This window comes from Calidris pugnax, unplaced genomic scaffold (genome assembly GCF_001431845.1).
Source record: "Calidris pugnax isolate Ruff unplaced genomic scaffold, ASM143184v1 scaffold58, whole genome shotgun sequence".
In the NCBI taxonomy this organism is placed as follows: Eukaryota; Metazoa; Chordata; class Aves; order Charadriiformes; family Scolopacidae; genus Calidris; species Calidris pugnax.
Window position 1 is genome coordinate 2418861 of NW_015090868.1, and position 24820 is coordinate 2443680.

The 24820-nt window shown below is 43.3% G+C and overlaps 1 protein-coding gene across 4 annotated transcripts in view; it reads right to left on the reverse strand.

Moving 5' to 3' along the window:
* Positions 1–24820, reverse strand: part of DLC1 (DLC1 Rho GTPase activating protein) — a 226116-nt gene that overhangs the window by 4318 nt on the left and 196978 nt on the right. For all 4 annotated transcript variants that reach the window (XM_014945601.1, XM_014945600.1, XM_014945602.1 and 1 more), the window contains 9 exons: positions 24384–24455; positions 20622–20703; positions 13075–13138; positions 8273–9699; positions 6703–6879; positions 4617–4776; positions 3801–3999; positions 1209–1422; positions 692–806 (listed from right to left, as the gene is read on the reverse strand). In XM_014945601.1, the coding sequence (XP_014801087.1) occupies positions 692–806; positions 1209–1422; positions 3801–3999; positions 4617–4776; positions 6703–6879; positions 8273–9699; positions 13075–13138; positions 20622–20703; positions 24384–24455 (2510 nt within the window). The remainder of the gene's footprint in view (positions 1–691; positions 807–1208; positions 1423–3800; positions 4000–4616; positions 4777–6702; positions 6880–8272; positions 9700–13074; positions 13139–20621; positions 20704–24383; positions 24456–24820) is intronic.

The following is a 24820-nucleotide window of genomic DNA, read 5'->3' on the forward strand; positions in this document are numbered from 1 at the left end:
GGGGTGTCTTATTTTTTTCTGTGGACTATCTCTTTTTGCTACATAACTCAGTACAGCACGGTTTATCCCGTGGACTGAATGAAGGAGGGGTCAGTTGTCAGCTGCAAGAAAAGAGACAGGCATCTCTTCTGTTGTGGGCTCTGAAAAGATTCGATGACAGTGAGGAAAACCAGGACCCAAGACTTGTTTGGTTCTCCATCCCAGGCCCTAGAGGGAGCATGTTTTAGTTCCTACAGACCCTTCAACCTACGGTCTGACACTGTCATGTTCCAGGACACTTTTGTGGCCTAGTCTTGCTAACTCTTGGGAATTTAAGTATACAACAAGAACTGAAATTCCTGGAAATAGATTCTTGCTTTGTAATTAGAGCTAAAGTTCACAGATCCTCATGGCTGCACAATAAGAGCTTGAAAACATGTTTCACATGCAGTTTGGATGCAATAAAAATGTCCCAAGCCCCAAAACTGCCTCATGACTTCTGAGCGCCAGCTCAGAACAACTATCTTTTCTTCTGGCACCACTTCTAATTCATGTATGCACCCAGATCAGGATGAAAAGTTTTTTAAAAAGCTATTTATCATGTATTAACCTTTACTAAAATAAAGAGATGTTCCTAGCTTTCCATTACACAGCAGATCTAAGACATGTTGGCCTATATTCCACCCATCAGTTTCGCAAATAGGTGTTTTACCTGAAAGAGCTTCTTGCATTCAGCGATCATATGAGCTAGTCCTTGGGTTGCAGCCAGATTTTCATTTAGGTCTTTCTGATCGGGTTTTCCCAGGCTTGGTTTTCTTTGCATCACCCTTCATGGGGGAAAAGAGCACACACACACACACCAATCCAGTTATTTAATGCAGTGCAAGAGAGACGCTTGGTAAGAAAACAACAGGATTCCCAAATCTGCCGACGATTTAGAGCACTGCTGCCTGGGACCAAATCCTGGTATGGTCTTAATGACTATTCTCACTACTCTCTCTAAGCTTTTCTTTGCCACCCCCCCGTTTCTTCCTTCTTATGAACTTGCTTATATTTTAACAAATCTCTAACACAAGGTAGGATCTCATAACCGTTCTACACCCAGTGCCCTTGGGGGTGTCCAAGGTGATCACAACTGGTAGGGTCAACGCTAGACCGTGCCTGTTGCGCGTCACTGCTAGCCATGGTACGGGACTAGTAGCAATGAGCCCTGCTCCCCAGACACCTACCTTGGGGAAGAATTCTCTCTTTTGAGAGTGTTTAAGTGGAAGAGGGAAGGTGCTAAGCAGACGGCCAGGTTTGTTGGTGTCATCTGGTTTTCCTTCACTGCAGCTGTGACATCACTCAGGAAATAGAGAAGAATCTGGAGGACCTCCCTGTTCTCATCGGGTAGAAGCATAATGGCAGCCTTGATAGCCTGGAGACGCTGATCCTTTGGCACATCTGCATAATATTAGTAATTCTCTCATCAGCCCATTGATTTTCCACACACACAGCATGAATACATCCCAAAGCAAACTCTGGCTTCAAATATTTGACTCGAGTTTGAAGTGATTTCCTTCAGGATGCATACCATTCGTAGGAAACATGAAGGAATTTTTTTTTAACCCACTAGTTTAACTACCCTCAGCTATTTCCTGCCTCACAAGAAATGCAAGCAAGAAGAAGTTGTGCCTAGGCCAGAGTTAATTTTAGATTTAATTTCAACAGCTACATGCTCCCGCAGATGCACTAAAATGACAGAAGCCTGGAGTCAGGCAGTGAACAAGCAAACAGTCCAGCCAATTTAGAAATTCTTTGGCTTTCAAAGAAATTCAAAACATGAACACATTTTAGAATAGGTGAATTAATTAAATAAATTGGCTGGCAAACCTTTTCAACAATGATGTCATAAAATATCCAGAAAGTGCTTTACCAAACACAGAGGGTTGCTTTATTGAGCAGATCATTCAAAGTCATGCAGTGGAAAAAGAAAGTCAACGCTGTGAAGCCCCATACCATTAAACAGCTCCTTGGTTACTAACAACAAACAGCCATTGGAAAAATTTGATGTGTGTCTTTACATAAGGCCCTCTCCTCCAAACTTGAAGGGAAGAAAAAATGAAATAAACCAGGCCAGATCTGCTTCTTATAAAGGGATTTTCAGGGAGCCATCTCTGAAGACAACATCAGAGACAGAGTCCTGCAGCATTTATGTCATCATTAGCACCACACCACCCTCGCTGCATGTCTCATAACACATTTGGTGCTAACCAGATATTTAATTGGTATTTCCTTTGGGCTTCAGCAACTTTGTAAGGCTAGCAGGTGAGTTTGGAAAGCAATTTTAAGCAAAAATCCACTGTTTTTCAACACTCTCCCTTCAATCAGCTCAAAGCACATTTAAGCCACGTGCGGACAATTCCAGTGCGCAGCCTGGCATGTAACACCAAAGGCAAAGGGAAATTTTGTCCTTTGCAGGGAAGCAAAATTTACAGCTGCTTTAAGGCTCTTTGCTTTACACAGAGATAATACTTCCCGACCACCTCTGTGGATTCCTCAGACCTACCGCCTGCGAAAGGAAAGGAACAGATACTTCTGCAATGCTCTGTCAAGCTTTTTCTGGCACTAAACCCACAGAGAGTTGCTGCTTAATATGCACGGAAGTGGACGGAGTCTGATTAATTTTCTCCATAAACCTTCTTGGGAACCCAAACACACGCACAGAAAAAATGCATGCACTGAAATAACAGTATTTATGTTTTTATTTTAAACTGTCCCTTCCACCTACGGTGTCTGAAGGAAGTTCCTGTAACCTTTTTTGTAACCACCATCATAAGGAAGGCACAAAATACAGCGAGGGCTCAAAGGTGGTGTTTTTGCAGTTAAGTTCTGTTGAGGTTGTGATACCATGTGGAGGTTACATGGGGAGAGACTGACGGTGGAGTTAGAGAGAGAAACCGCAGGATCAGCAAGGTGCCCATAGCACATCACACAGTTTGGAACCCCAGGAATACTTTAAAAAGCTTTGGAGTTCTGGTCACCAAACACAAATTCAACCTTGGGCATTTTATAAAGTGAGTGCATTCCCAATGAAAAAATATTGAAGAAAACTTTTGAAAGACAACATGTTGATTGGAAAGATTCAGCACAAAATTACCATCTATACAGAACTCAATTTATCTAGCTCCCAAAAATGTCTCCCTTGCTGGAGTTTAACCTGTCATCTCAGAAAGATTAATTATTTCTTTTCACCTGCATTGATAAACTCCATTTTTGATGCGATTTATTCTAAGCGCTTTCTGTTTAACTATCAGTAAAGTAGCTACAAGTCAGTAACAGAAAAGCTCTCAACTTAAAGGTTGTTTTCAAAAATTGTGGTGAGGGATAGAAGAACATGAATTATACGAGAAGAGAAATTTTTTTGGCATCCTTGCTCTTACAAAAAAATCTCAGTAATTTAGTGGATTTCAATCCCCTCTAAAGCCCCAAACTCTGTTTGTGTAGTGCTTGCACAGCTCCCCTACCCAGCCACATCAGACGTGGCTTATTTTCAAACTGTAATATCTAGTATCCTCAGAGAAGAGGGGAAACTTTATAGCAAGTGATGGAGGATTTATATGTGTTCCGAAACTACAGGGAAAGATGAAATGAAAAGAACTCGCACTATAAATTGTTATACAACTGGAACACCAAAAATCAGTTCCTTATGAAGCAGCCTGAAGAAAGGCAAAGACCAACATATGCAACGTGTAGCGCCCAGAGGAGCAGTATTAGAAAGTTCCACCCTTGCTAACACAAACAAGCACTTGCCCTCTAGCCATAGGAATCTCAGTACTTACATTGGTATATCTGTAAGAAGGTCTCGGAGAGTTTGTTGGTCATGAGGGGCTCAGGGAGATCACGGAAGAATTGCTTTAACATGTCTGCTACATCGTAAGCAGACTGGCCTTCGTAGTTGACGCTGTCTGTTGAACTCTCATTCATTTGACGCAAAGCCTGAATTCTTGATTTGACTCCAGACTTCCTAAACAGTCCAACCTAAATACATATGAAAAGGTTGTTTAGCCTGGAGAAGAGAAGGCTCCAGGGAGACCTTAGAGCAACCTTCCAGTACCTAAAGGGGGCCTACAGGAGAGATGGGGAGGGACTCTTTATCAGGGAATGGAGTGCCAGGGTGAGGGGGACAGTTTTAAACAGAAAGAGGGGAGATTTAGATGAGATATCAGGAAGAAATTCTTGACTGTGAGGGTGGTGAGACACTGGAACAGGTTGCCCAGAGAAGTTGTGGCTGCCCTATCCCTGGAGGGGTTCAAGACCAGGCTGGATGGGGCTTTGAGCAACCAGGTCTGGTGGGAGGTCTCCCTGCTCATGGCAGGGGGTTGGAACTAGATGATCTTTAAGGTCTCTTCTAACCTGAATCATTCTGTGATTCTATGGTTTACAAGAGGCCAGAAAATTTGAAATATAAGTATGCTCTTTAGCTTCTTATGTATGGGTTCTAATTCCATGCAAAGCTCTCCTTGCATTAATTATCTATTTTGTCCTGTTTGGAGTCAACTTTTTCAGTCTGACCCCGGAACGATAAAAATTAATGGAAGTGCTGGAGGAGCTTTGGGTGCTGTGTGGGTGTGGGATGAGAGCAGAGCAAACCCCACCTGATCCAGGCAGTGGTTGCGGAGGTACCGCATGGCTTGCTGGATGCTCTGCGGGAGAGGCTGCCCTGTGCGCTGGACGTTGACTTGCAGCGGGACTCCAAACACGTTTCGGTCTTTATAGTCCGGCACCTTTATCCTCTTCATAAACTTTGGTACTGCCCTATTTAAGCCAAGGGAACAACAAAATCAAATTCAAGCTCTGTTGACCATTTATCTTATGTATTTTCAGTAATTCAGAAAGTCAGTGAAAATAAGTGAATAAGTAAAACGAAAAGTAGCGACAGTATAAATTAGCTAATCCCTTCGGGGCTGGGAAGGGGGAGAGGACAGAAAACAGTGTTTCTCTAAGAGAAAGGCTTGACATTCGGGGCAGTGTGCTGCCTGTAAGTATTAATGTGGTGCTGCTCCATCAATATTAGTAGGACAAAAGCTACAGGGTAAAACTGCAGGGGCCAGATTGAATTGCAAAAGAGTCAAAATAAATCCTGCGGTCAGTGACCCCTTATAACACTGCTTCTTTAGGTTTCGGAAAAGATGGGCATTTGAACAATGAGCTTTTGTATGTCAACTACTTGTTCTGCAAAGTCCTCAAACTGGGTCCACCACCCACCAGTGTGCATAACAGCAGGAAACTGATGTAATACATTTGAGTTTGTCAGCTAAAAACTTCAGCTCTATAAACAACCCCTTTGAGGGACCCCCCTCCTTGTCAGCCAGTGACTGTTGTTACCCCCACCTCCCACTCCAGTTTCAATGAGAGGCCTTTCCATCTGCTTATGACTCCAAGGAAAAAGTTACTAAACACAAAAGAATGATTTACCCCCAGGTCCCCAAGAGTATTGGTTTCATAAAGGGGGTGAAAAAAAAAAAAGCGCCTTTAAAATGTGAAAATATTGAGATCATTTTCCTAAACAAGGAGAAAAGCTAATGTCCAGTGCAACGACCAATAGGACACAGTAGCACTGGAGAACAGGGGGACCTATTTAACATTTCAATATACAGTGCAGCTATACAAACAGTGCATTAGATTTACAGCTGACTAATCTGTTACATAGTAAAACAGAACCAATTTGTATCGCCGTATAGTTAAGTTTAGAACATTATTGATATATGCATGAATAATACTCGCTTTGTCAAAAAACATGCCAATGGAATGTGAAAAAACACATTGCGATCTCCACCGAGAATCTGAAGCATGCAGGGATAACTGGTCAATACTTATTTCTGTCTTTCAGAACAAACAACTTCTGTATTTAGAAAGGCTGACATAATAACAGCCTTTGAACAGGAGGTACTTTGATGCTGAAGCTAAATACTCTCTATGACTCCTGGGGAAGGGAGGAGGCTGGCCTGTGGTAGGGAGAAGAAAAATTTTACTGCGCCTTTTGCATCCTGGAGGTTATACAGGCTGCACTGCAGATACAATAATAAAAGAGCTTTCTATCTCATTCCTCTGACAAATAACATTTAAACACCTGGCCCCAGCAGAAATTGTTGCCTACAAAACAACTCCCATCGTTCTCCCAATCTTTCCTTTTTATCCCCTTTATCTTTTTTTGCAAGTTCACTGGATTTATGGTGGTGGATTTATTGTGCTTTAAAGAGTTTTTGGCTAATGAGAGAGACACTAGTAATAAAGGAAAATTACATTAGGTAATGACATAATTATATAGAGAAACTAATGCAAATGTTTCAGAATAAGCGAAGAAAAGCAAGCCTCTTGAGATCTACTGAGGTTTGTGCCACTGCTCGCCAACTGCCTCCATAACCAACCAGTCCTTCTTTAGCTATGGACAGCGGACACCTTCCTGCCCAGAAAGCTGGCCTGTACTTCATTGCTTGGATTTCCTCACATGCCCCCTATGAACGTACTTCTCAAGCCTCATAAGGTTACACTTACGTAAAGGGTTAGTGATTTTAGCCCTGTCTTAGGAAACCACAAATCACTGTCAGCACGGGCCGGAGGAAGAAGTGCAAATATGGAAAAAGAGGGAGGGAGGGATTCATTGCATCTTTCCAAATGAGGGCCAGCGCAACTGTCATGCTCGCAGAGCTGGCCTGTCTACACATGGCATGGTGCCCTTACCAGCTGAAGCCGTGCTTGTTGGAAGGCGTGTACTTCTCCAGGAGAGCGGTCAGCTTCAGGAGGGAGTACTTCTGCAGCAGGTTCATCTGGGCCACCGACTGGCAGTTGATCTGCAGCGACGCCGAGCTCAGGCTGGGCCGGTGGGAGCTCTGGAAACTGTGCCACCTCAGCCTGTGCCTACGGAGAAGATGGGGGGGATGGAGCAAGGACCCGTTACTGAAACGTCTCTCCAAGAGGAATTACTGCAAAACTACTGCTGAGCTCCCTGCCCTTGCAGCCACTGTCTTCTAAGATTTCACGTGCAGCACGTAGAGATGCTTCAGGTGGGAACATGCACCCTGGGCTGACCCACAGACCAGTGTTAGCTACACGGTCTCACCCTATCAGATGTCTTCCAAGAGCTCCACCACCCCTTTTCAGAAGCCCTTTCAGTATTAAGGCAGTGGGAACCAAAAAGCTCCATAAAGAAAAAAGGGCCCAAATTTTTAAGGCACGTCAAATGGGAACTAAGCACTTCTAAAAGTCCCATCAAGTTTATGCAAGCACCTATAGGCAATTAAATGACAGCAGAAACCAGGCCCTAAATGATTTGCACCACTTTTAAAGGAAAACTGGAAACAAAGCTAGAAGGAGTTCAACTCCTTGCTCAACTCACACTACAAAAACACAGTCATCCATCCCATGGTAAAACTCCCAACAGAAACTGGGAGGCCACTGGAGCTCCCCCAGTACCCCACTGCGCTACAGCGATCAAGGGAAAGTAAACAAATCTCATTTTCCCTGCAGATTTAATGCCCTAGCACACTACTAAGAAACAGCCCGCTACTGAAAAGTGCAATTTTTTTGAAACAGTCTAGAAGTCAAGGCTTTTAGTACACGCTGACACAAACCAGACCATACTTACACTGCTTCTCCAAGCCAACTTAAAAAGTGAATAATCCTACTTGAGGTCCCTCTCCCTCCCACACACCACTTCAGTTTGAAGAATCACCATCCCCCAAAACTGCCTTAACCCTGTTCCTGACACTGACTTGCTGAGAGGGCTGTTTTTCAATGATGACCCAGGCTGAACATACAAACATACAGCTACCAAGTGTGGGAATCACTCATCAAACACACGTACTTATAATTGTTCTGGGAGGTGATGGGAACCACACGTGTGTGCCTGAATGGCCACAACTTCTATTGCACTTTAACTGAGGGTGGTGCAGCTACTATCATAGAAACACAGAATGGTTACAGTCAGAAGGGACCTTAAAGACCATCTAGTTCCAGCCGCCCTGCCATGGGCAGGGACACCTTCCGCTAGACCAGGTTGCTCAAAGCTCCATCCAGACTGGCCTTGGACACTTCCAGGGATGGGGCATCCACAACTTCTCTGGGTAACCTGTGCCAGCATTCGGTGTTCACCACCCTCATAGTGAAAAATTTCTTCCTGATATCTACTCTCTTCTAGTTTGAAGCCCTTACCCCTCATCCTATCGCTTGTAAAAAGGCATACTATAGAGCCACTCATGCTGGAAGGTACCTCATTGGGGGCCACCCCAAATCCCAGTGCCCATGATCTCACCTGCTGGACCGCGTCAGCGATGCGCCCACCCCAGAGTCCCTCCTGTCCTGCATCCCTGAGGGCTCTTCTGTTTCATTCAGCGAATTCCCTGTACTATCAAGGTCACTCGGTGTTGTTCGGTCGTTATCTACATCGAGGTGGATCTGCTTTGGAGAGGAAGGACACGGGGAGATGGAGTCGAGCGCCGAGTCGGAGTCCCCTTCGTCTGAGAACTTCTCTGACCACTGGTTTACTATTCTCTGCATCCCTTTGACGTGGTACAGGATGTCGTCTAGTTCTGGGAATATGTCTTCATTTTCAAGGTCAGCCAGGTCGCTCGTACTGGAATAGAGGATCGAGCCTGGCACGTTGTCGTAAATACTCAGGCGGCTGCTCACTGAGCAGGAGGAGTTGCGCCTTTTGCCCATGCCCAGCTCTTTGGAGCTGTCGCCACTGTTTTCCCTCTGGAGGGCAAGATGGCCATGTCCATGGAAACTCCCTGTCCTCCAGTTCACAGAGGCATTGCTTTCCGTCGGGGAGAAGTTGCCATTGGAGAGTGCTTTGGGAAAAGTGCCAGGCTTATGGTCTTCGGGGATAAAAAACACTGTGTCTTCTGCAAAGCTGCCCCGGTTCTTGAAGTTCTGCTCCATCACGTCGCTGAACGTTGACTGGTTGAAGGGGTCAAAGCCTTCCAGGTACATGCCCACCCTTTTATTGTACGCACTGAGGCTGCGCGTTCGTGTGACGGGACTGGGCGTGCTGACGGCACTGCTCGTCTCAGACTGACTACTGCTGCTGCTGGTCTGGGTGGAATTGGAGACGCTCCTCTTTCGTACCATGGGGAGGCTGATGTGATTGCCGTTGAGGGCAGAAATCTCCACGCAGTTAAGTTGTTTCAGTTTATCTTCATCCATGCCCTCCTGCAGGATGGGACCGCTAATAATAAGGCCGAGCTTGGAGGGAGCTTTGCTCTTGCCATGGTGAGAGCTCTTGATTTTCAGGCTCTCCATTCTCTTGAGCAGGCTCTTTGTTTTGGACTTGGCGTTCTTCTCATTGGCTTTTGTGTTGAAGCTGAAGCTATTCAGCTCCCTGGGCGAGGGCAGGCTGCTGAATGAGTCATCATTTGCTACGAAATTGCTGGACGAGCAAACGCTCACCACCGAGTTTGTCCTGGTGGTGGATGCCTCGCTCTGCAGGGTTGGTTGGTGGCTGCTGGTGCTGCTGATGCTCAGAATGGAAGCCACCTCCTGGCGCTCGCTGAGGTCCGTGAGCACACTCTCATGGCTTGCCGCGTTAGTGAGGTGAGGAGTTTCTGGGGAGGGAGTATTCAAGTCCGGTTTTGGAGGGAACACATCGAACTCTTCAAGCCTTGACCACCTCTTGCTGTCCCTCTGAAAAGTCCATTTGCCACTTATTGCACAAGGTTCATCTTCATCTGAATCTTCGCTCTGCAAGGAAGAAGAACCCTGAAAGTCCTGCTTGCAAACTGCCAGAAAGGCAAAGGCGGTTTCATTTAAATACAATGCCTGCTAAACTGCTTTAAGCATGACCTTGTTCTCACTGAATTTAAAGTGAAAACAGTTTTTTACTTCAGGGAGAGGAAGATTAGGCCATAAAGCCCATCACAGGAAAAGATAACACGAGGCAGGCAATATATTTTTACAGTTTTTAAATACAAAAGATACACGCTTTGTAAAAAGAAACAAACAATACAATCTGCTTTAAATTGCTCTTTTCTAAAAACCCTACTATCCATAGACTTTTAATTAATTGGTCACAGCGGATAGCCCTCAGATCAATGGAAATTCCTGGCATGCATAAAATTTTAAACTGGAGTCAGTCGGGGGTTGGGGGTCCCTCTGGACTCTCTCCAAAGCTACACTCTGTTGATAGTGGCTGTGTGTTTATACTCCTCTTTGCAATTAGGAGATGTTTCTCATACGTTGGGAACTGCAGCGGCTTAACTCCTTTCCCATTTGGGAAGCCTCAACGCTCCCCTCTCTGTGACTAATGAGACAGGGAAAGAAACTCTTGCACTGCAAGAGCGTGATGCCTCCAGGCTCTTACCTGGTCCACTCTTCCTCCCACCACGGGCCAGCAGCTAACATTTTAAGAATGTCCTGTGAAGTTTCTACTTCTGTCTCGCTCCAGGCAAACTTTAACACCCGTAGATAGCGAGTGGCAAGAGCTCACTGACAGTATAGCACGTAAGTAAATTGTAAATAACATCTCCACTGACGATGTTTGATGTATGAGGAATGCCTGGGGGCACAATTACACCTACATCACTTACGCCTGCAATCTTTTCATCTAAATACTGGAAGGGAATGATCCTGGGACTATCTGGAAGACATATTTGGTCTTCCAAATATCTGGAAAATTTCACATTGGAAGAATAAAACCCATGAAGATATTTTAATACGACACCAGGAAGCCACAAAATAACCTTTGGTGTTCAGAGTAGGAAACACTAATTGCCACCCAGCCCCATGAGTTGCACTTCATTTGTTTAGATTGCTTTAATTTAAAAACAAACACACATGCATGCCCCAAACTGTAACTATTTGTGTGCCAGGATCACAAACATTTCTAGTCCGAAAAACAAGTAAATTATTCATATTTCAAGTATTTTATTTATGCATACTTTAGTTCCCGATTCTCTCCTAGTTTTATTTTTAATAGCACATTTCGTCAGCTCAGCAAAGTTAAGTGAAACACCATATTTATTTTTCATAACCAAATACACATGGGACACAGAACAAGTGTCATTTACTTTGTTTCCCAACTACTGCAAACTACTTCTGGCCAGGACTCAGACAAAAACCTAAGAGGACTGGCTTGCTTATTTCAAGTTTTCAGGAGGTAAAAAGTCACCTAAAACCACCAATGGATAATAATGATCGTTTGGTGGTGAATGCAATTTGACTGGAAAAAAAAGGAGCAATAAAATGATCTTAATTTGCAGAGGTCGATGCAAACATATGTTTCTGTCAGCACAAATTTTCCCTAGTGTTAAAAAGCTTTAAAGGCTGTAAAATGATCTTAATTTGCAAAGAGGTCAATGCAAACATATGTTTCTGTCAGCACAATTTTTCCCTAGTGTTAAAAAGCTTTAAAGGCTAAGTATTGATTTTAATGAAGTCAACAACAAAAGAGAATGGGATCCAAGTCCATCTGCCAGAACATGGGCGGTGAATGAAAATCAGGAAGGACTGAAACAAAAGGTAACGTCCCAACTCCGGAAGATCTGGAAGATCTGGAGTTTGGACCTGAAGTCGCATCTGGTCTGACCTCTAATAGCAATACTGATCATTCCAGTGTTAACAGGAACAAGGAGGAGGAATCTTCTGGTGGTCATAAACGGCAATCCAGCTGTCTACCCCTACTTAAAGAGTTCCTATATGTGCTGCCTCAGAGTGTTATCTTCTGGAGCTGGGATGCTGTTTCCAACATACCACAACCAGATAGGGAAAGAGGGGATTAATTCCTGGTAAACAACCTTGGAGCATTTGTATGCATTCTTGCTAAGGGTAGGGCAGCATCGTATTGCCTTAGCTCAGTCATCTTTATCTGCAGTTGTCATATCCCAGGGGACAGTATCAACCACTGATCCCTCCTAGGACACACACATAGTTTTAAGAGAGGTATTGAGTGGTACCTCACCAGCAAAACCCAGCAACTCCACTTTCTGCCAGCACTGCCTTACTGAAATTACAGTAGGTGATCTCTTATTTCTCACCACTCTCCACAGGGATCCTGGAGATTCAGGAAACATTTCTGATTCCTGCTGAGCTCCCTAGAAACACATCAACTTTCTAACACGGTAGCTGATGCACTCTGTAAATATTTTGCTTTAATTTTGGGTGATGTAATTAAAAACCAAGGAGTCAATGTGCCCAGTCCTACAAAGGGTTGGCCCTTTCCTTTGTAGGTCAGGTCCAACTGATCCTGTCTATGTCAGAATAAAATAATACAGTTCTAATGTGATGACAAAACCAAAACTGTGAATGAAGATGACACCAAAATCCTACAAAGGGTTGGCCCTTTCCTTCGTAGGTCAAGTCCAACTGATCCTGTCTACATCAGAATAAAATAATACAGTTCTAACATGATGGCAAAGAACCAAAACTGTGAATGAAGATGACACCAAAGATGATGTTCTAAGGTTCAGGTCAGCTCATCATGGCTGGTCAGGATCTCCTTCATCAAACCTACTTTTTACAATCCTGCCTGAGGGCAGGTAATAGGCTACAACTCAGGACAACCTCACTGGCAGACAGGGAAGCCCAGTGCCTTTTAGACTGGGAGCAGCATCCCAGGGAAGAGTCAGACAGACAAATAAGCTTTATCTGCAGCCAAGCCCCACAGTTTTCTCTCAGGGAGAACACAAAATGAAACATAAGCAGAGTTCTGACTGTGTGGTTGACTTGCAAAGATGATGTTCTAAGATTCAGGTCAACTCATCATGGCTGGTCAGGATCTCCTTCATCAAGCCTACTTTTTACAGTCCTGCCTGAGGGCAGGTAATAGGCTACAACTCAGGACAACCTCACTGGCAGACAGGGAAGCCCAGTGCCTTTTAGACTGGGAGCAGCATCCCAGGGAAGAGTCAGACAGACAAATAAGCTTTATCTGCAGCCAAGCCCCACAGTTTTCTCTCAGGGAGAACACAAAATGAAACATAAGCAGAGTTCTGACTGTGTGGTTGACTTGCCAGGTTCTACTCAGGTGTTGTCCTAGACTGCAGCTCAGCAATCTGCTAGGTATCTTCTTCAGTTTTATTAACATACAATGCTGTAACAGAAGATGTTAAAGGAACTTACCCTTTTCCTGTGAGGACTAATTTCTAGCTTCATCACTGCACATTTGTTTAAAGTATTTAAGCGCCTGCAAAGCAAAGGAAACCATATTAAGAGAAAACTCCAGTGTTTTGACACAGGCTACTCCAGTTCAAAAGCTTTTGTGAAAGGCTGTCCCCAAACTGCTTTGCATACAAATAGCCACAAGCAGAGTTTCAATTAGAGCCCTAATTATACTTAACCATTAACCCATTACATTTAGCTGTATTCTAACTTCAGAGGGAGGGATGGATGACTATTTGTCACAATTACCTGAATCAAAGTAAAGAGAAGTGAATGGAAACTTAGACTTAGTTGAGAAGCGCATTAATCCAATGAATTGTAGTACAAACAAACTACATTTGTTTAAACAGCAGACATCTGAATCCCAAAGCGATGAATCTCAACAGACTGAAAATAAGGGAAAAGTCTTCTTTTTTTGACACTGTGTATATGTGCCCACCTGAAACAGCACTCTGCTTTAAAATGGTACTTCAGAAATTAAAAGTGTGCCAGAGGAAAACATTTTTTCCACTTATCAGGTGTCTATTTTGTTTGTGAACAATGATTATTTTCAATGCAGTCTTGGAACAAGACAACTTGACAGTTTTCAAAACAAAAAAGACAAAGAAACGCAACCTGATTTTTCCTTCCTAAACTGGAAGTTTCTTTTATAAATAAGAATGTTGTTGTGAACAACTAAAATTTAAACAAAAAAATAAACTGCTGCAGCAACAATAGTTAACCAGCCTTCCTGTGAAACGTGACAGCAGTCTGGATGCATATAGTGAAGTACTGCATGAATGTCTATAAGCATCCCTCTATTCCCTGATCAGCTCGTGATCCGGCAGGGATCCCTAAAACAAAAAACAAAGTAGGTGCAGGCTGCTGTGGTCTCCTCTTGCCCTTCTCCCAGCCCTCGCCTCCCCAGAACCCGCTCTGGGGACACGGCTCAGCTGAAATCCACACTGGTGAAGTGTGGTTAGAGAAACACTGATTGCTATGGCAAGGCCAAGGGCAGGCAGGGGCTGGCGGTGATGCAGGAGGTGGAAAAGCTGAAGCTACAGCTTCATGGAAGGGATGGTTTGGTCCCTTCCCTTGTGAGGCTGCAGTGTGGGCTGGACGAAGAGACTCACCCAACTGAAAACTAATTCTTTCAATACTTTGTTGGGTTGAATTTCTCCCAGCTCGTTTCCCCGACCTGCACGAAGAGGAGGCGGCAGGGGAGCCGAGCCGCCCCCTTTTCCTTCAGCCTGACCGCAGCCCAGATTCAACAGAGCTTTAAAAAGCCTAATTCATTCTGAAGGAAGTTGTATAATTTTCACATAATTCGGTTGAGCAAAGTGTAAGGAAGAGGCTGCATCAGCAGCTTTGAAAAACTAAAAAACAAAAACAAATGCTGACTTGTCTTGTTGCTTCGGATGAGTCTTTTCAGATTCATAAAACTTGTAACTTGAATCTAGAAAATGTGTGCACAGGAAGAATTACTAGTTTCCTCTCCTTCCTCTCTCCTTTTATGCACAGGATTGGTTGCAGATGGTATTTACACAGGGCTTGATCCTGAGGCCATCAAAGAAAATGGAAAAGCTCCTACTGGTGCTTTTGCTGCAGTCGTTAAGTTAAAAAAGAAAAAAAAAAGGCAGTTTGATCTATAATTAGACCCAGCCACAACACAGCAGAAAAGAAGAGAAACAGGAAGAATTGCCATGGGTCAGATAGGAGGGCAGTGGCAGGTTAGGAAAGTTATCCAGATCTCTCTATTTTCATCTTTGCTCTGACTTCAAATGGCAGAAAGCTCACATCTCCTGGCTGCAGCAGGTAAGCACATGCACCAGCCCAGTGAATTTCAGAGGAATTTTATTTTATTTACAGCATGGGGGAAGGGTGAATGCCCCATCTACACACTACACAACAAAAAAATGGTATTTTGTTTTTTTTAAGAGGCCACACAGCAGCAGAAAGCCACCTCCTGCTCTCTGCTATGAAAACATTCTCCTCTCAAACTTCTGGACCTCAAGACCAGGGCATATTAAACTGGTTTCAGCTCTATATTGTGTAATAATTTACAAATTTCACAGTGTGGCAACCTTTGACTTATGCAGAGAGAAGTTATCACCGAATCCCTATATCAGGCTTTATCTAGCTCCAGCCTGTCTGACCGCTAATAAAGACGATCTCTGATTTCACAAAGATTACATCCCCAGACTTTTCTGCTACTCAAATTAAAGCCTTGAAATAGGTGGAAAGGGGTAGAGCAAAGACCTCTGTTTCCACAAAGGGTGTTTAAGAAAAAAAAATCCCCCGGTGCACACCTCACAAAAATGAGTAGAAGGCAAGATAAGGTAACCCCCAATGAGTGAGGTTAAATACAATAGCAGTGAGGCAAATAAAGGCTCTCTGACACATCTGACATGATTTCATCACAAAACCAGTTTCCCTTTTAAAACCTAAATGCTCTGTAGTTAAGTGCCTCAGGTCTGCAACTTTCATTACATACATCACACATCCTGCTTTAACTTCTGCTCAAGTTCAGCAGTGCCTGGTTCCTTGAGCTATAGGATGCCCAAAACACAGTACAATATGCAACACTGCCTTCCAAACACAGCACTATGGCTGCAAAACTAAACTTGCAAAGTTGAGGCTTTGCCAGGATGAGACTGGATGGGGCTTTGAGCAACCTGGTCTTGTGGGAGGTGTCCCTGCCCATGGCAGAGGGGTGGAACTAGATGATCTTTAAGGTCCCTTCCACTCTAACCATTCTATGATTCGATACAACTTTCATTAACCTTCACCTCACCTATGCTTTGCAATACCTTTCAAGCACATAAACACGCATTCATTTTCTACAGATCTTCTCATCAAATCTGTGCCCGCTAATGAACCGCAATTTTCTCTTCTGGCTCTGGACCTTCTTATGTGGTAATTCCATTCCCAGGTATAAATTCAACTTATCATTTCCCTACTGACAGTCAGCAGGTCTGCCTCATTCTTTAGCTCTGTCTTATTCTGCCCAAACCTGTCTCAGCGACACCTTCATGAGGACAAGACGGGAGACGGAGGGACGGGGCAGGATTGCTGCCGACAGCACTTTCAGCCACTTTCCCTCTCCAGCTATCACAGTCTCAATTTCTACAATGCCTCCTACCCTGGCCACTTTCTGGATGACAAGATAATATTCTTTCCCATCATTTAGATAAATGCCTTTGAGTCAGGCCTCTCTCTCTACATCTTCACATCCAGATGGTATCTTACTCCTGTGGTGCGTTACATCTCCAAGATGTCACTTTTCCTCGCCTTCTATGTATTCCTACTCAGGCTTTTGCCCTTCTTCACCCCAGCTCTGCAAAGTCCTTCTTCCTGAGGGTGCCCAATGCAACAGGACCTGCCTCTCAGCCCCAGCCCCTAAGTCACAGAATGGTAGGGGTTAGAAGGAACCTTTGGAGATCATCTTATCCAACCCTCCTGCCAAAGCAGATTCACCTAGAGCAGGCTGGACAGGATCACATCCAGGAGGGATCTGAATATCTCCAGAGAAGGAAACTCTACAACCTCTCTGGGCAGCCTTAAAGTAAATAAGTTTTTCCTTATGTTAAGATGGAATTTTCTGTGTTCCCATTTGTGCCCATTGGCCCTTGTCCTGTCACTGGGCATCACTGAAAAGAGTTTGACACCTCTTGACACCCACCCTTTAGATATTTATAAGGATTGATGAGATCCCTTCTCAGTCTCCTCTTCTCCAGGCTAAACAGACCCAGGTCTCTCAGCCTCTCCTCATGAGAGAGGTGCTCCAGTCCCTTCATCATCTTTGTAGCCCTCCCATGGACTCTCCACAGTCGTTTCCTGTCATTCTTGAACTGGGGAGTCCAGAACTGGACACAGTACTCCAGATGTGGCCTCACCAGGGCAGAGTAGAGGAGGAGGATGACCTCTCTCACTCCTTTTAATGTACCCTGGGATACCATTGGCCTTTTTGGCCACAAGGGCACATTGCTGGGCAACTTGTTGTCCACCAGGACTCTCAGGTCCCCCTCTGGAGAGCTGCTTTCCAGCATGTCAACCAGTAACCTATACTGGTGCATAAGGTTCCTCCCTAGGTCAGGGAGGAATACACCTGCCACAGTCGAGACTGGGCCATACCAGCCCTGAGCAACAATTACACAGGGAGCCTGAACCTGCCGCACCTACAACAGGAGGCACCGGAGCTTCTCTCAGGAATGAGCAAACGATGCATTTTTCCTAATCTTCTCCTCAGAAATGGCCAAACTAGTTGAGCTTGAACTTCTTTTAGGAAAGGCAGCCCAAACAAGGCATTCGCTGTCAAAAACTGCAGAGCGAACTGCTAACTTCAGCTGATTTATAAATTAAAATATGGGCTTATAATATGAAGTCTTTGTCAATCTAAATACCAGTCAGTTCTACGTTAGCTATAGCCCCAGGTAATTCATTCTGCCCTTATAACAGGAGAAAATTCTCATCCCATGCACCCAATAAAAGTGGTAGCAATGCAGGATATTAGACTTAACGTATTTTAAACTACAATTTCCAGTCAGAGTAACTCTATGATCTAGCTTTAAACTTTAAAATATTTTCTTAGCGGATTTAAATTCTTAATTCCTTCTTACAGGGCAAATTCCAACTCCATTATACCTGTAACTAATTGATGATACAAGGGCTTTCTTGTCTCACCGCAGTGGACAGCCTCTCCACTGGCTCCTGGGGTTTATCTGCAGGTTCTAACCTGCAAAGGAGGCCACGCTCTCTACAAACCAAATTATATGAGCAGTGAATGCCGCTCATGCCAATCCATTACAATCGATTTCTTGGATGGAGAAGTCCTAATGGGAAAAGATTTAAGAAACCTCTTGCGTAGACAGTGTGGCAGTTTTCTAACTATGCGAAAGGAGATTAAATAGGATTTCCATCATGGTTTGCTATGTATTTTGTACTTAGCAACAACCTTTCGGGTAAGCATGTTTCAGTACTTAGTTTCATCAGTGCATTATGCAGCCAGTTATCCTCTGGAGATAAATTCCTAGTCATTAATCTACATAAAGTCTTATGAAACCAAGGCCAGCCGTACTGCGTGCAGTCACTACATGAAGCATCCCAGCAAATTAAAGTCATTGCTCTTACACTTTTAACCCTACACTTCACGATAAGATCACTAAATGACATTTCTTAACCATCTATCTTCTACTGTTACCAAGTGCCATATGCTATCTCTGTAATTCAAGTCTCAACCCACTTTTCACTTAAAATTTTTCAGGAAAATCCTTAATGGGGTGGCTATTGATACTTTTTCCATTTAGAAAGGAATTTGGCAAAACATTTACTAATAAGCGGTTTTAAAGTTACATTCATTTTCCTGCGTCCATTAATAAGATTATTAAACAATAAATTACAATACCGTTCAGATGCAAACTATCATTTAAAATGCTTCAATCTTGAAAAAAATCCCTGTCACTGCAATTTCTACAGTCTTTTAAAAAATGATTTCTTCCCATGCAATAATTAGAACAAGGTAATTAGAACTGCTGGCAGAACACAATTTTTTATAGACAAAAGCAGACTCTCAGTGTTACCATCTACTGCATACAGTGTGTATTTAGCTCTGTGCTAAAAATGCAAGTTATTCCAAAAGTATTCCAATTTTCAGTCAAGAAACAGTGATATACTTAAGACCGTGAAGCAGCTTTAAGTCTTTTACTGAGTAAAACTGTTTACACACTGACCATGGCATGAGTCAAAATAAACCCAGGCTCAGGCAGAAATGCAGCATTCCAAACCATGTGCCTACTCCATGTTTTTAACGAGCTTTACAAAATTAAACAAGGAGATGTGAGGGAAAAAAAAAAAATCTAAAGGTGGAAATGTTGTGATAATGTCTAACACAGATGGTAAAGGGCCAAATTCAGACATCCGAGATGATTAACTGAATTACTTCAGTTTTATTTCTGAGGTGGAATCTGAATGGTTCTGGGGAAACAAAAGCTTAAGTTTTAAAGTTATCTTCTAAAAGGTAACTCCGATATATACACCACAGGCTTCAGAATGATATAGGTCAACCTTTAGAATCTTTGTCTCAAATTACAGTAAGACCCGTGGATTCTTAACACATATTACACAGAAAACAATTTGAAGAAGAAAGCGAAGAGGTTATTTTACAATTAGCAGACTTATGAAAAACTTGCGAGTTTCACGAAGTATCTATATACTCACCTCATTTTGGCTTGCTTACCTTTACTAGAAGGCTTAAAATATAACTGTTCATTCTTAGGGTACAGATCTTTTTACTGTCGTCTACATTCAGAAAAAGTTCTAGCTACTTTTATCGATCACACTAGCAGCAAATCTCAAGAGAGATATGGAGGGCATATTCTTACTTGCACCAGTGAGAAACAATCCTCTACCTTTTATGCCCATATAAATAAATAATCCCAGGTTAAAAAGTATTCTCGCAGGCGAGTGCTAGGTCCAAAATATGCTGGCTTGACTGCATCTTGTTTTCCTGGCAAGGGAAGACCACGCTTCTGGGAACCAGCATTTATTCACATCGCTGTACTTTCTGTTCGATGACTTCACAAGTTCCACAGCACACAAATAAGCACACCGGTGCATCACATTTTAACACCGAGGGAAGAGGTGCCCTACGCTTGACGAGGGCACGTCTTGAGTGTGATTTTAACATTAATGGGATTTTTCCCCTCCCAGTGACGGGACAACAAATCTGTTTTCGTAGTTTGAAAATCTTGTAAATATTTCTGAAGAACTTTACATTCCAGCCCCTCTCTTTCCCTGCCAAGTATGGCAGTGATGGCATGAGAACACTATAAACTTAAAGCCTTTCTTATAAGGGTTTTGTAATTCGTTAGAATTACTGACATTTAGAGCTGCAGACATCATGCATGCAGTATCCAAAAGCATTCATTTTGCAGACAATTTGGAAAGCTGCCATAATGGAGGACAGAGGCAGAAAAACTGTACTCATTTCTAGGTCACAGGAGATACCAAAACTTCAGGCATTTTTTGCCATTTAAGATTGTGGACTCACACTAGAGGAGGCAACTGATGGATGGGTCGGTGTCAGATGGGGCCACTGTAACTTCTCTGATGATAAAACTGGTAATGCTGAGTCTGTAGTTCTGTAAAAACAGGCTGCTTGCACACCGACAAGTCTTACGCCTTGTTTTTCTCTACCCATCCCTCCTCCTGCCCCAGCAGCTGGCTGTGGGGTCCTGCCCCATCCTTCACACCTATTCTGAACTTCATTATGCCTTCCCATGGGCTGATTTAATTTATTAACCCAGCAAGGAACTACCCAGACTGTTTTTGCAGGGTGAGTCGAACTGGTTTGTGGAAGAAGCCCCTAAGCAACAAAGATACGTACTGATTGTGGATAATAAAAAGGTCTCAAGCAAGTAATTATTTAATGGTACATAACTCAGTTGAGGTTATGTTTTTCCCAGGTTATACTTTCCATGACACAGGAAGAGTTTTGTTTCCAAAAGCAGTGTGATTATTTTTTTGCCTACCTGCATAAGGCCTCAATTGCATCTCTGTCCAGAAAGTCATGCTCTCGCTTCACCAGGGCGATGTCAATTGGAAAAAGGAGATCTGTAGGAATAGAGACAGATGATGAGCGAAAACGACTCATTCCCATCGCTGAGTTACTTCAAAACAACCATCTGCTTCGAGTAGAGCTCACCACGATGCCACTGATTGGCACTTCTTGGGTAAACACACGTTACCATTTCCAATGCCAGAGGTCCCTCCTTTCCATGTGCAAGCTTTTGATAACTGAAAATTCATATGCAAAACGGGGGGAAAATGAGCGAAGCAGAGATGAAGTAACGGGAGAGGGAAAGAGGCAAATGTGAACTCCCTATCCGACATCAGAAGCTGAAACTGATTCAGGCTAGCTTTGTTTAAAATAAATAGATATTCTCCATCAAAGTACCGATATCTCACATTAAAGAAGGAAGGTCAGTAAACCCCAAATCTCTGGAAAAGAATCTCCTTGGCTGTTACTCCGGCTATTTAAAAGTTTGACACTGTTACAACATTAATGAGATATGGACTGAAATGAAAGCAAGCCAAGCTGCCTGGAGCCCATACTGCCTCCTTTCCTTAGGAGATTATTTAGATAAACAACTGGGAGAGTGAGGGGGAGGAAACAATGTTGGCAGAGCTGAAAATTTACTCCAGCTCTGCAGCAGCAACCACGTATATATTATTTACTGTCCTCCACAGATTCCTGACTGTCATGCAGGTCCTGCTCCAGCATTCCTTGCACAACCAGAACTCCCACCAAAGGCACTGGGTGCTCAGGGCACAACAGCAATACAAGAGCACGCTCCAAACGTACTGTGCCACTTGCATTCCCACTCCAAGTGACTGTCTGGAAAATATTTTTTATAAAAATTTTACTCTACAGAGACTAGGAAAGAGTGAGCCAAAATGAAGAAAAGAACAGGATTTTTGTTAATTTGTGGAAAGGTAATTCATATTCTAGCTTTTTTTTTTAAATGCCAATAGAAAATTCTCAAATGAACTATTTGTCCTAAAAAATATGACATATTCTGTGAAATGCAAGAAATTCTAGCTTTTCTACAGAAAGCCGCAGTTTTAGCAAAGCAACTGACAAAGGTTCATTGATTAATCTCCATTTTAAATGCGCATAGCATGCAAATGCTTCGTATCAGTGACTTCTCAGAACTCTTCTACTCTATCCAAGCGATCCAAAGGTCTCACCTTCATTATTTTAAGCCCAAGGTGCAAGTAAAGGGGTTTGGCACATTCAAGTGGCATTTTTCACCACTGCTGATGTAAGTTTTGCCTCTGAGAAAGTCAGAACTTCAGAGTGCCCAGAAGAGAACACATGGGAGAACTTGAGTGACAGAGGTGACTTGGGAGAAGTTGATAGTCTGCACGAGTAATTTTTATATATTTTTTTTTTAGTTCTTATTTTATGCTGCTGCTGGTTTTGTTGTTGCTGCTGCCACCCGGGGGGGGGGGCTTACAAAGGACAATGGTATATTGTTTTCCCATAAGGACAGCTGTCCTTTCAATGGGTATGGCTGGCCTTGCTCTCACCTCTGTGGTCCTTTTGATGTTAGACAGGACATGGTCCAACATTAAAAACTTTATCTACGTTCAGAGTCTTTAGGTAGGGCAATGGTAACCATAAAGTAGGACACGTTTTCTGAATGCAAGTAATTTCTTAGGAGATTTATAGCTCAGCATTAACATGAAATCCACAAGCCCATGTATTCAGCTGGGATTCTTGTCCCCACTTTTAACAAAGACTGGAAGTACAGTCCCAGCTCTGTCTGCATCCCAAGAAAATCTTGGCATCTCCGTTGGCACACAAAAAAAAAAAAAAGGGAAGAGAAAGAATAAAAGGAAATTTAATTTCAGAACAGGCGAAGAAAAGTTTCGCCAAGTGCTGCTTTTGAAAGTGCTATTATCATCTCATATTGCCAATGCAGCTGCAAATCAAAGCTCAACGAGATCATTTTTCAAGAAGGTCAGCTCAGCATTTGCTGTAATTTCCAACAGTTACTCACTGTAAATAATGGGCTTTCTATGCTCATTCTTACAAGCAGCAGCTGGAGTTTGTTTTATAAAAAAGAAGAGGCATATAAGATGCATAATAATTTCATGACAATGCAAGTAGTTTTAAGTGGTGGTGGCGAATTCTGAACAATAATATACCTATATAAAAAGGACCTCTAGGATGTCACACTTTAAAACAAACTTCTGTATGTCACTCTGCATGAGAATGCAAGAACTATGTGCCAAAGCTGCAAGTTCCTAGTAGATTATAGAGACAGGGTTATCAAGCACTGGAACAGACTGCCCAGGGAAGATGGAATCACCATCCCTGGAGGTATTTAAAAGATGGATAGACATGGTACTGAGAGACATGGTTGGGTGGTGGACTTCTCAGTGTTAGGTTGATGGTTGGACTCGGTGATCTTAAAGGTCCCTTCCAACCTAGACAATTCTATGATTCTACAATAGTTTTGCTTGAGCAAAACCTTTGTAAAAGCGGCCACTCAAAGTGAATCCATCCCACAGAAGGACAAATATGGTGAGTCCATGAGTCAGCTGGCCCTTCAAGGAGCTGCTGCACATCTGTGCAACGATGGCTTGCATGTTCTTTTTTCCCTTCATAGTGACCCTGTGTCTAACAGCAACTCAAACTGTTAGGAAAAACCACGCAGGACTTTAAGGTCCCTTCCAACTCTAACCATTCTATGATTTTATGATTCTATGACTTGGGAATCACGAGGTGTGCATCTGCATCCATGCATACACAGAATTTCCTACCTCTGCTCCATTAGGAGAGCTGGCCAGAGGAGCTGGACGTATAGAGACAGGGTTATCAAGCACTGGAACAGACTGCCCAGGGAAGATGGAATCACCATCCCTGGAGGTATTTAAAAGATGGATAGACATGGTACTGAGAGACATGGTTGGGTGGTGGACTTCTCAGTGTTAGGTTGATGGTTGGACTCGGTGATCTTAAAGGTCCCTTCCAACCTAGACAATTCTATGATTCTACAATAGTTTTGCTTGAGCAAAACCTTTGTAAAAGCGGCCACTCAAAGTGAATCCATCCCACAGAAGGACAAATATGGTGAGTCCATGAGTCAGCTGGCCCTTCAAGGAGCTGCTGCACATCTGTGCAACGATGGCTTGCATGTTCTTTTTTCCCTTCATAGTGACCCTGTGTCTAACAGCAACTCAAACTGTTAGGAAAAACCACGCAGGACTTTAAGGTCCCTTCCAACTCTAACCATTCTATGATTTTATGATTCTATGACTTGGGAATCACGAGGTGTGCATGTGCATCCATGCATACACAGAATTTCCTACCTCTGCTCCATTAGGAGAGCTGGCCAGAGGAGCTGGACACAGCTTCTGTGTTTCTCTAAGACCGGGCTCACAGCAGTGGATGATTACATTTATAAAAATATGGTTCGCTTGTGTTTCAACTACAGGGAATGTACCGTGGTGCTAACATATGATTTGTGCTATGAGGGCGTTTGGAACATTCAGACTAAAACAGAAACCTGGAACAAATTTAAACTCCAAGAGTGTTTCAGAGCTTCATTGGATTGGGTACACCTGTATGTGTGGTGGGTGGCAGAGAGCAGCCCAGTCCCTAAAAGTCATCTTACGCGCTGGCACTTCAGTTGTGCCCCTGAGCTTCACTCATCGGTGAATATTACATCTTATTGTCCAAAAATTGCCAGGGGAAGATCAACTTGCAAGCTCGTGTGCCTTACCTTCATAAAGCTGTGCGTACTGCGGGAACCCGGCAGCCCGCAGCCAGTCACAAGCTTCCTTGGCCTCGATTTCTGGAAGAGGACAGAAACAAGATACCCCCCGATTAGTGATCTGCAAAGCAAAAACTTCCTCCCCACCACTTCCACTACTCCAATTACAAAGTAAGCATGGAGATATTCAGCAGCTTTGAAGTGAGACGCAGGTTTGCTTATCCCGGTTTGCTTTTCTTCTCATGATCAAACATATTTTGGATTCTGGAAAGTCACAAGCATTCATCCATGATTTATCAACAGCTCATCATTTTAATAGTTAAGAGAAATAAAAATGATAAAAACTGCAGGAGTTATGGATTATTCTCTACAGTTTTTGTTAACATTAGAGAAACCACCACCGCAACCAACTTGAGCTGCATTTGTTCAACAGATCTTATGATCCT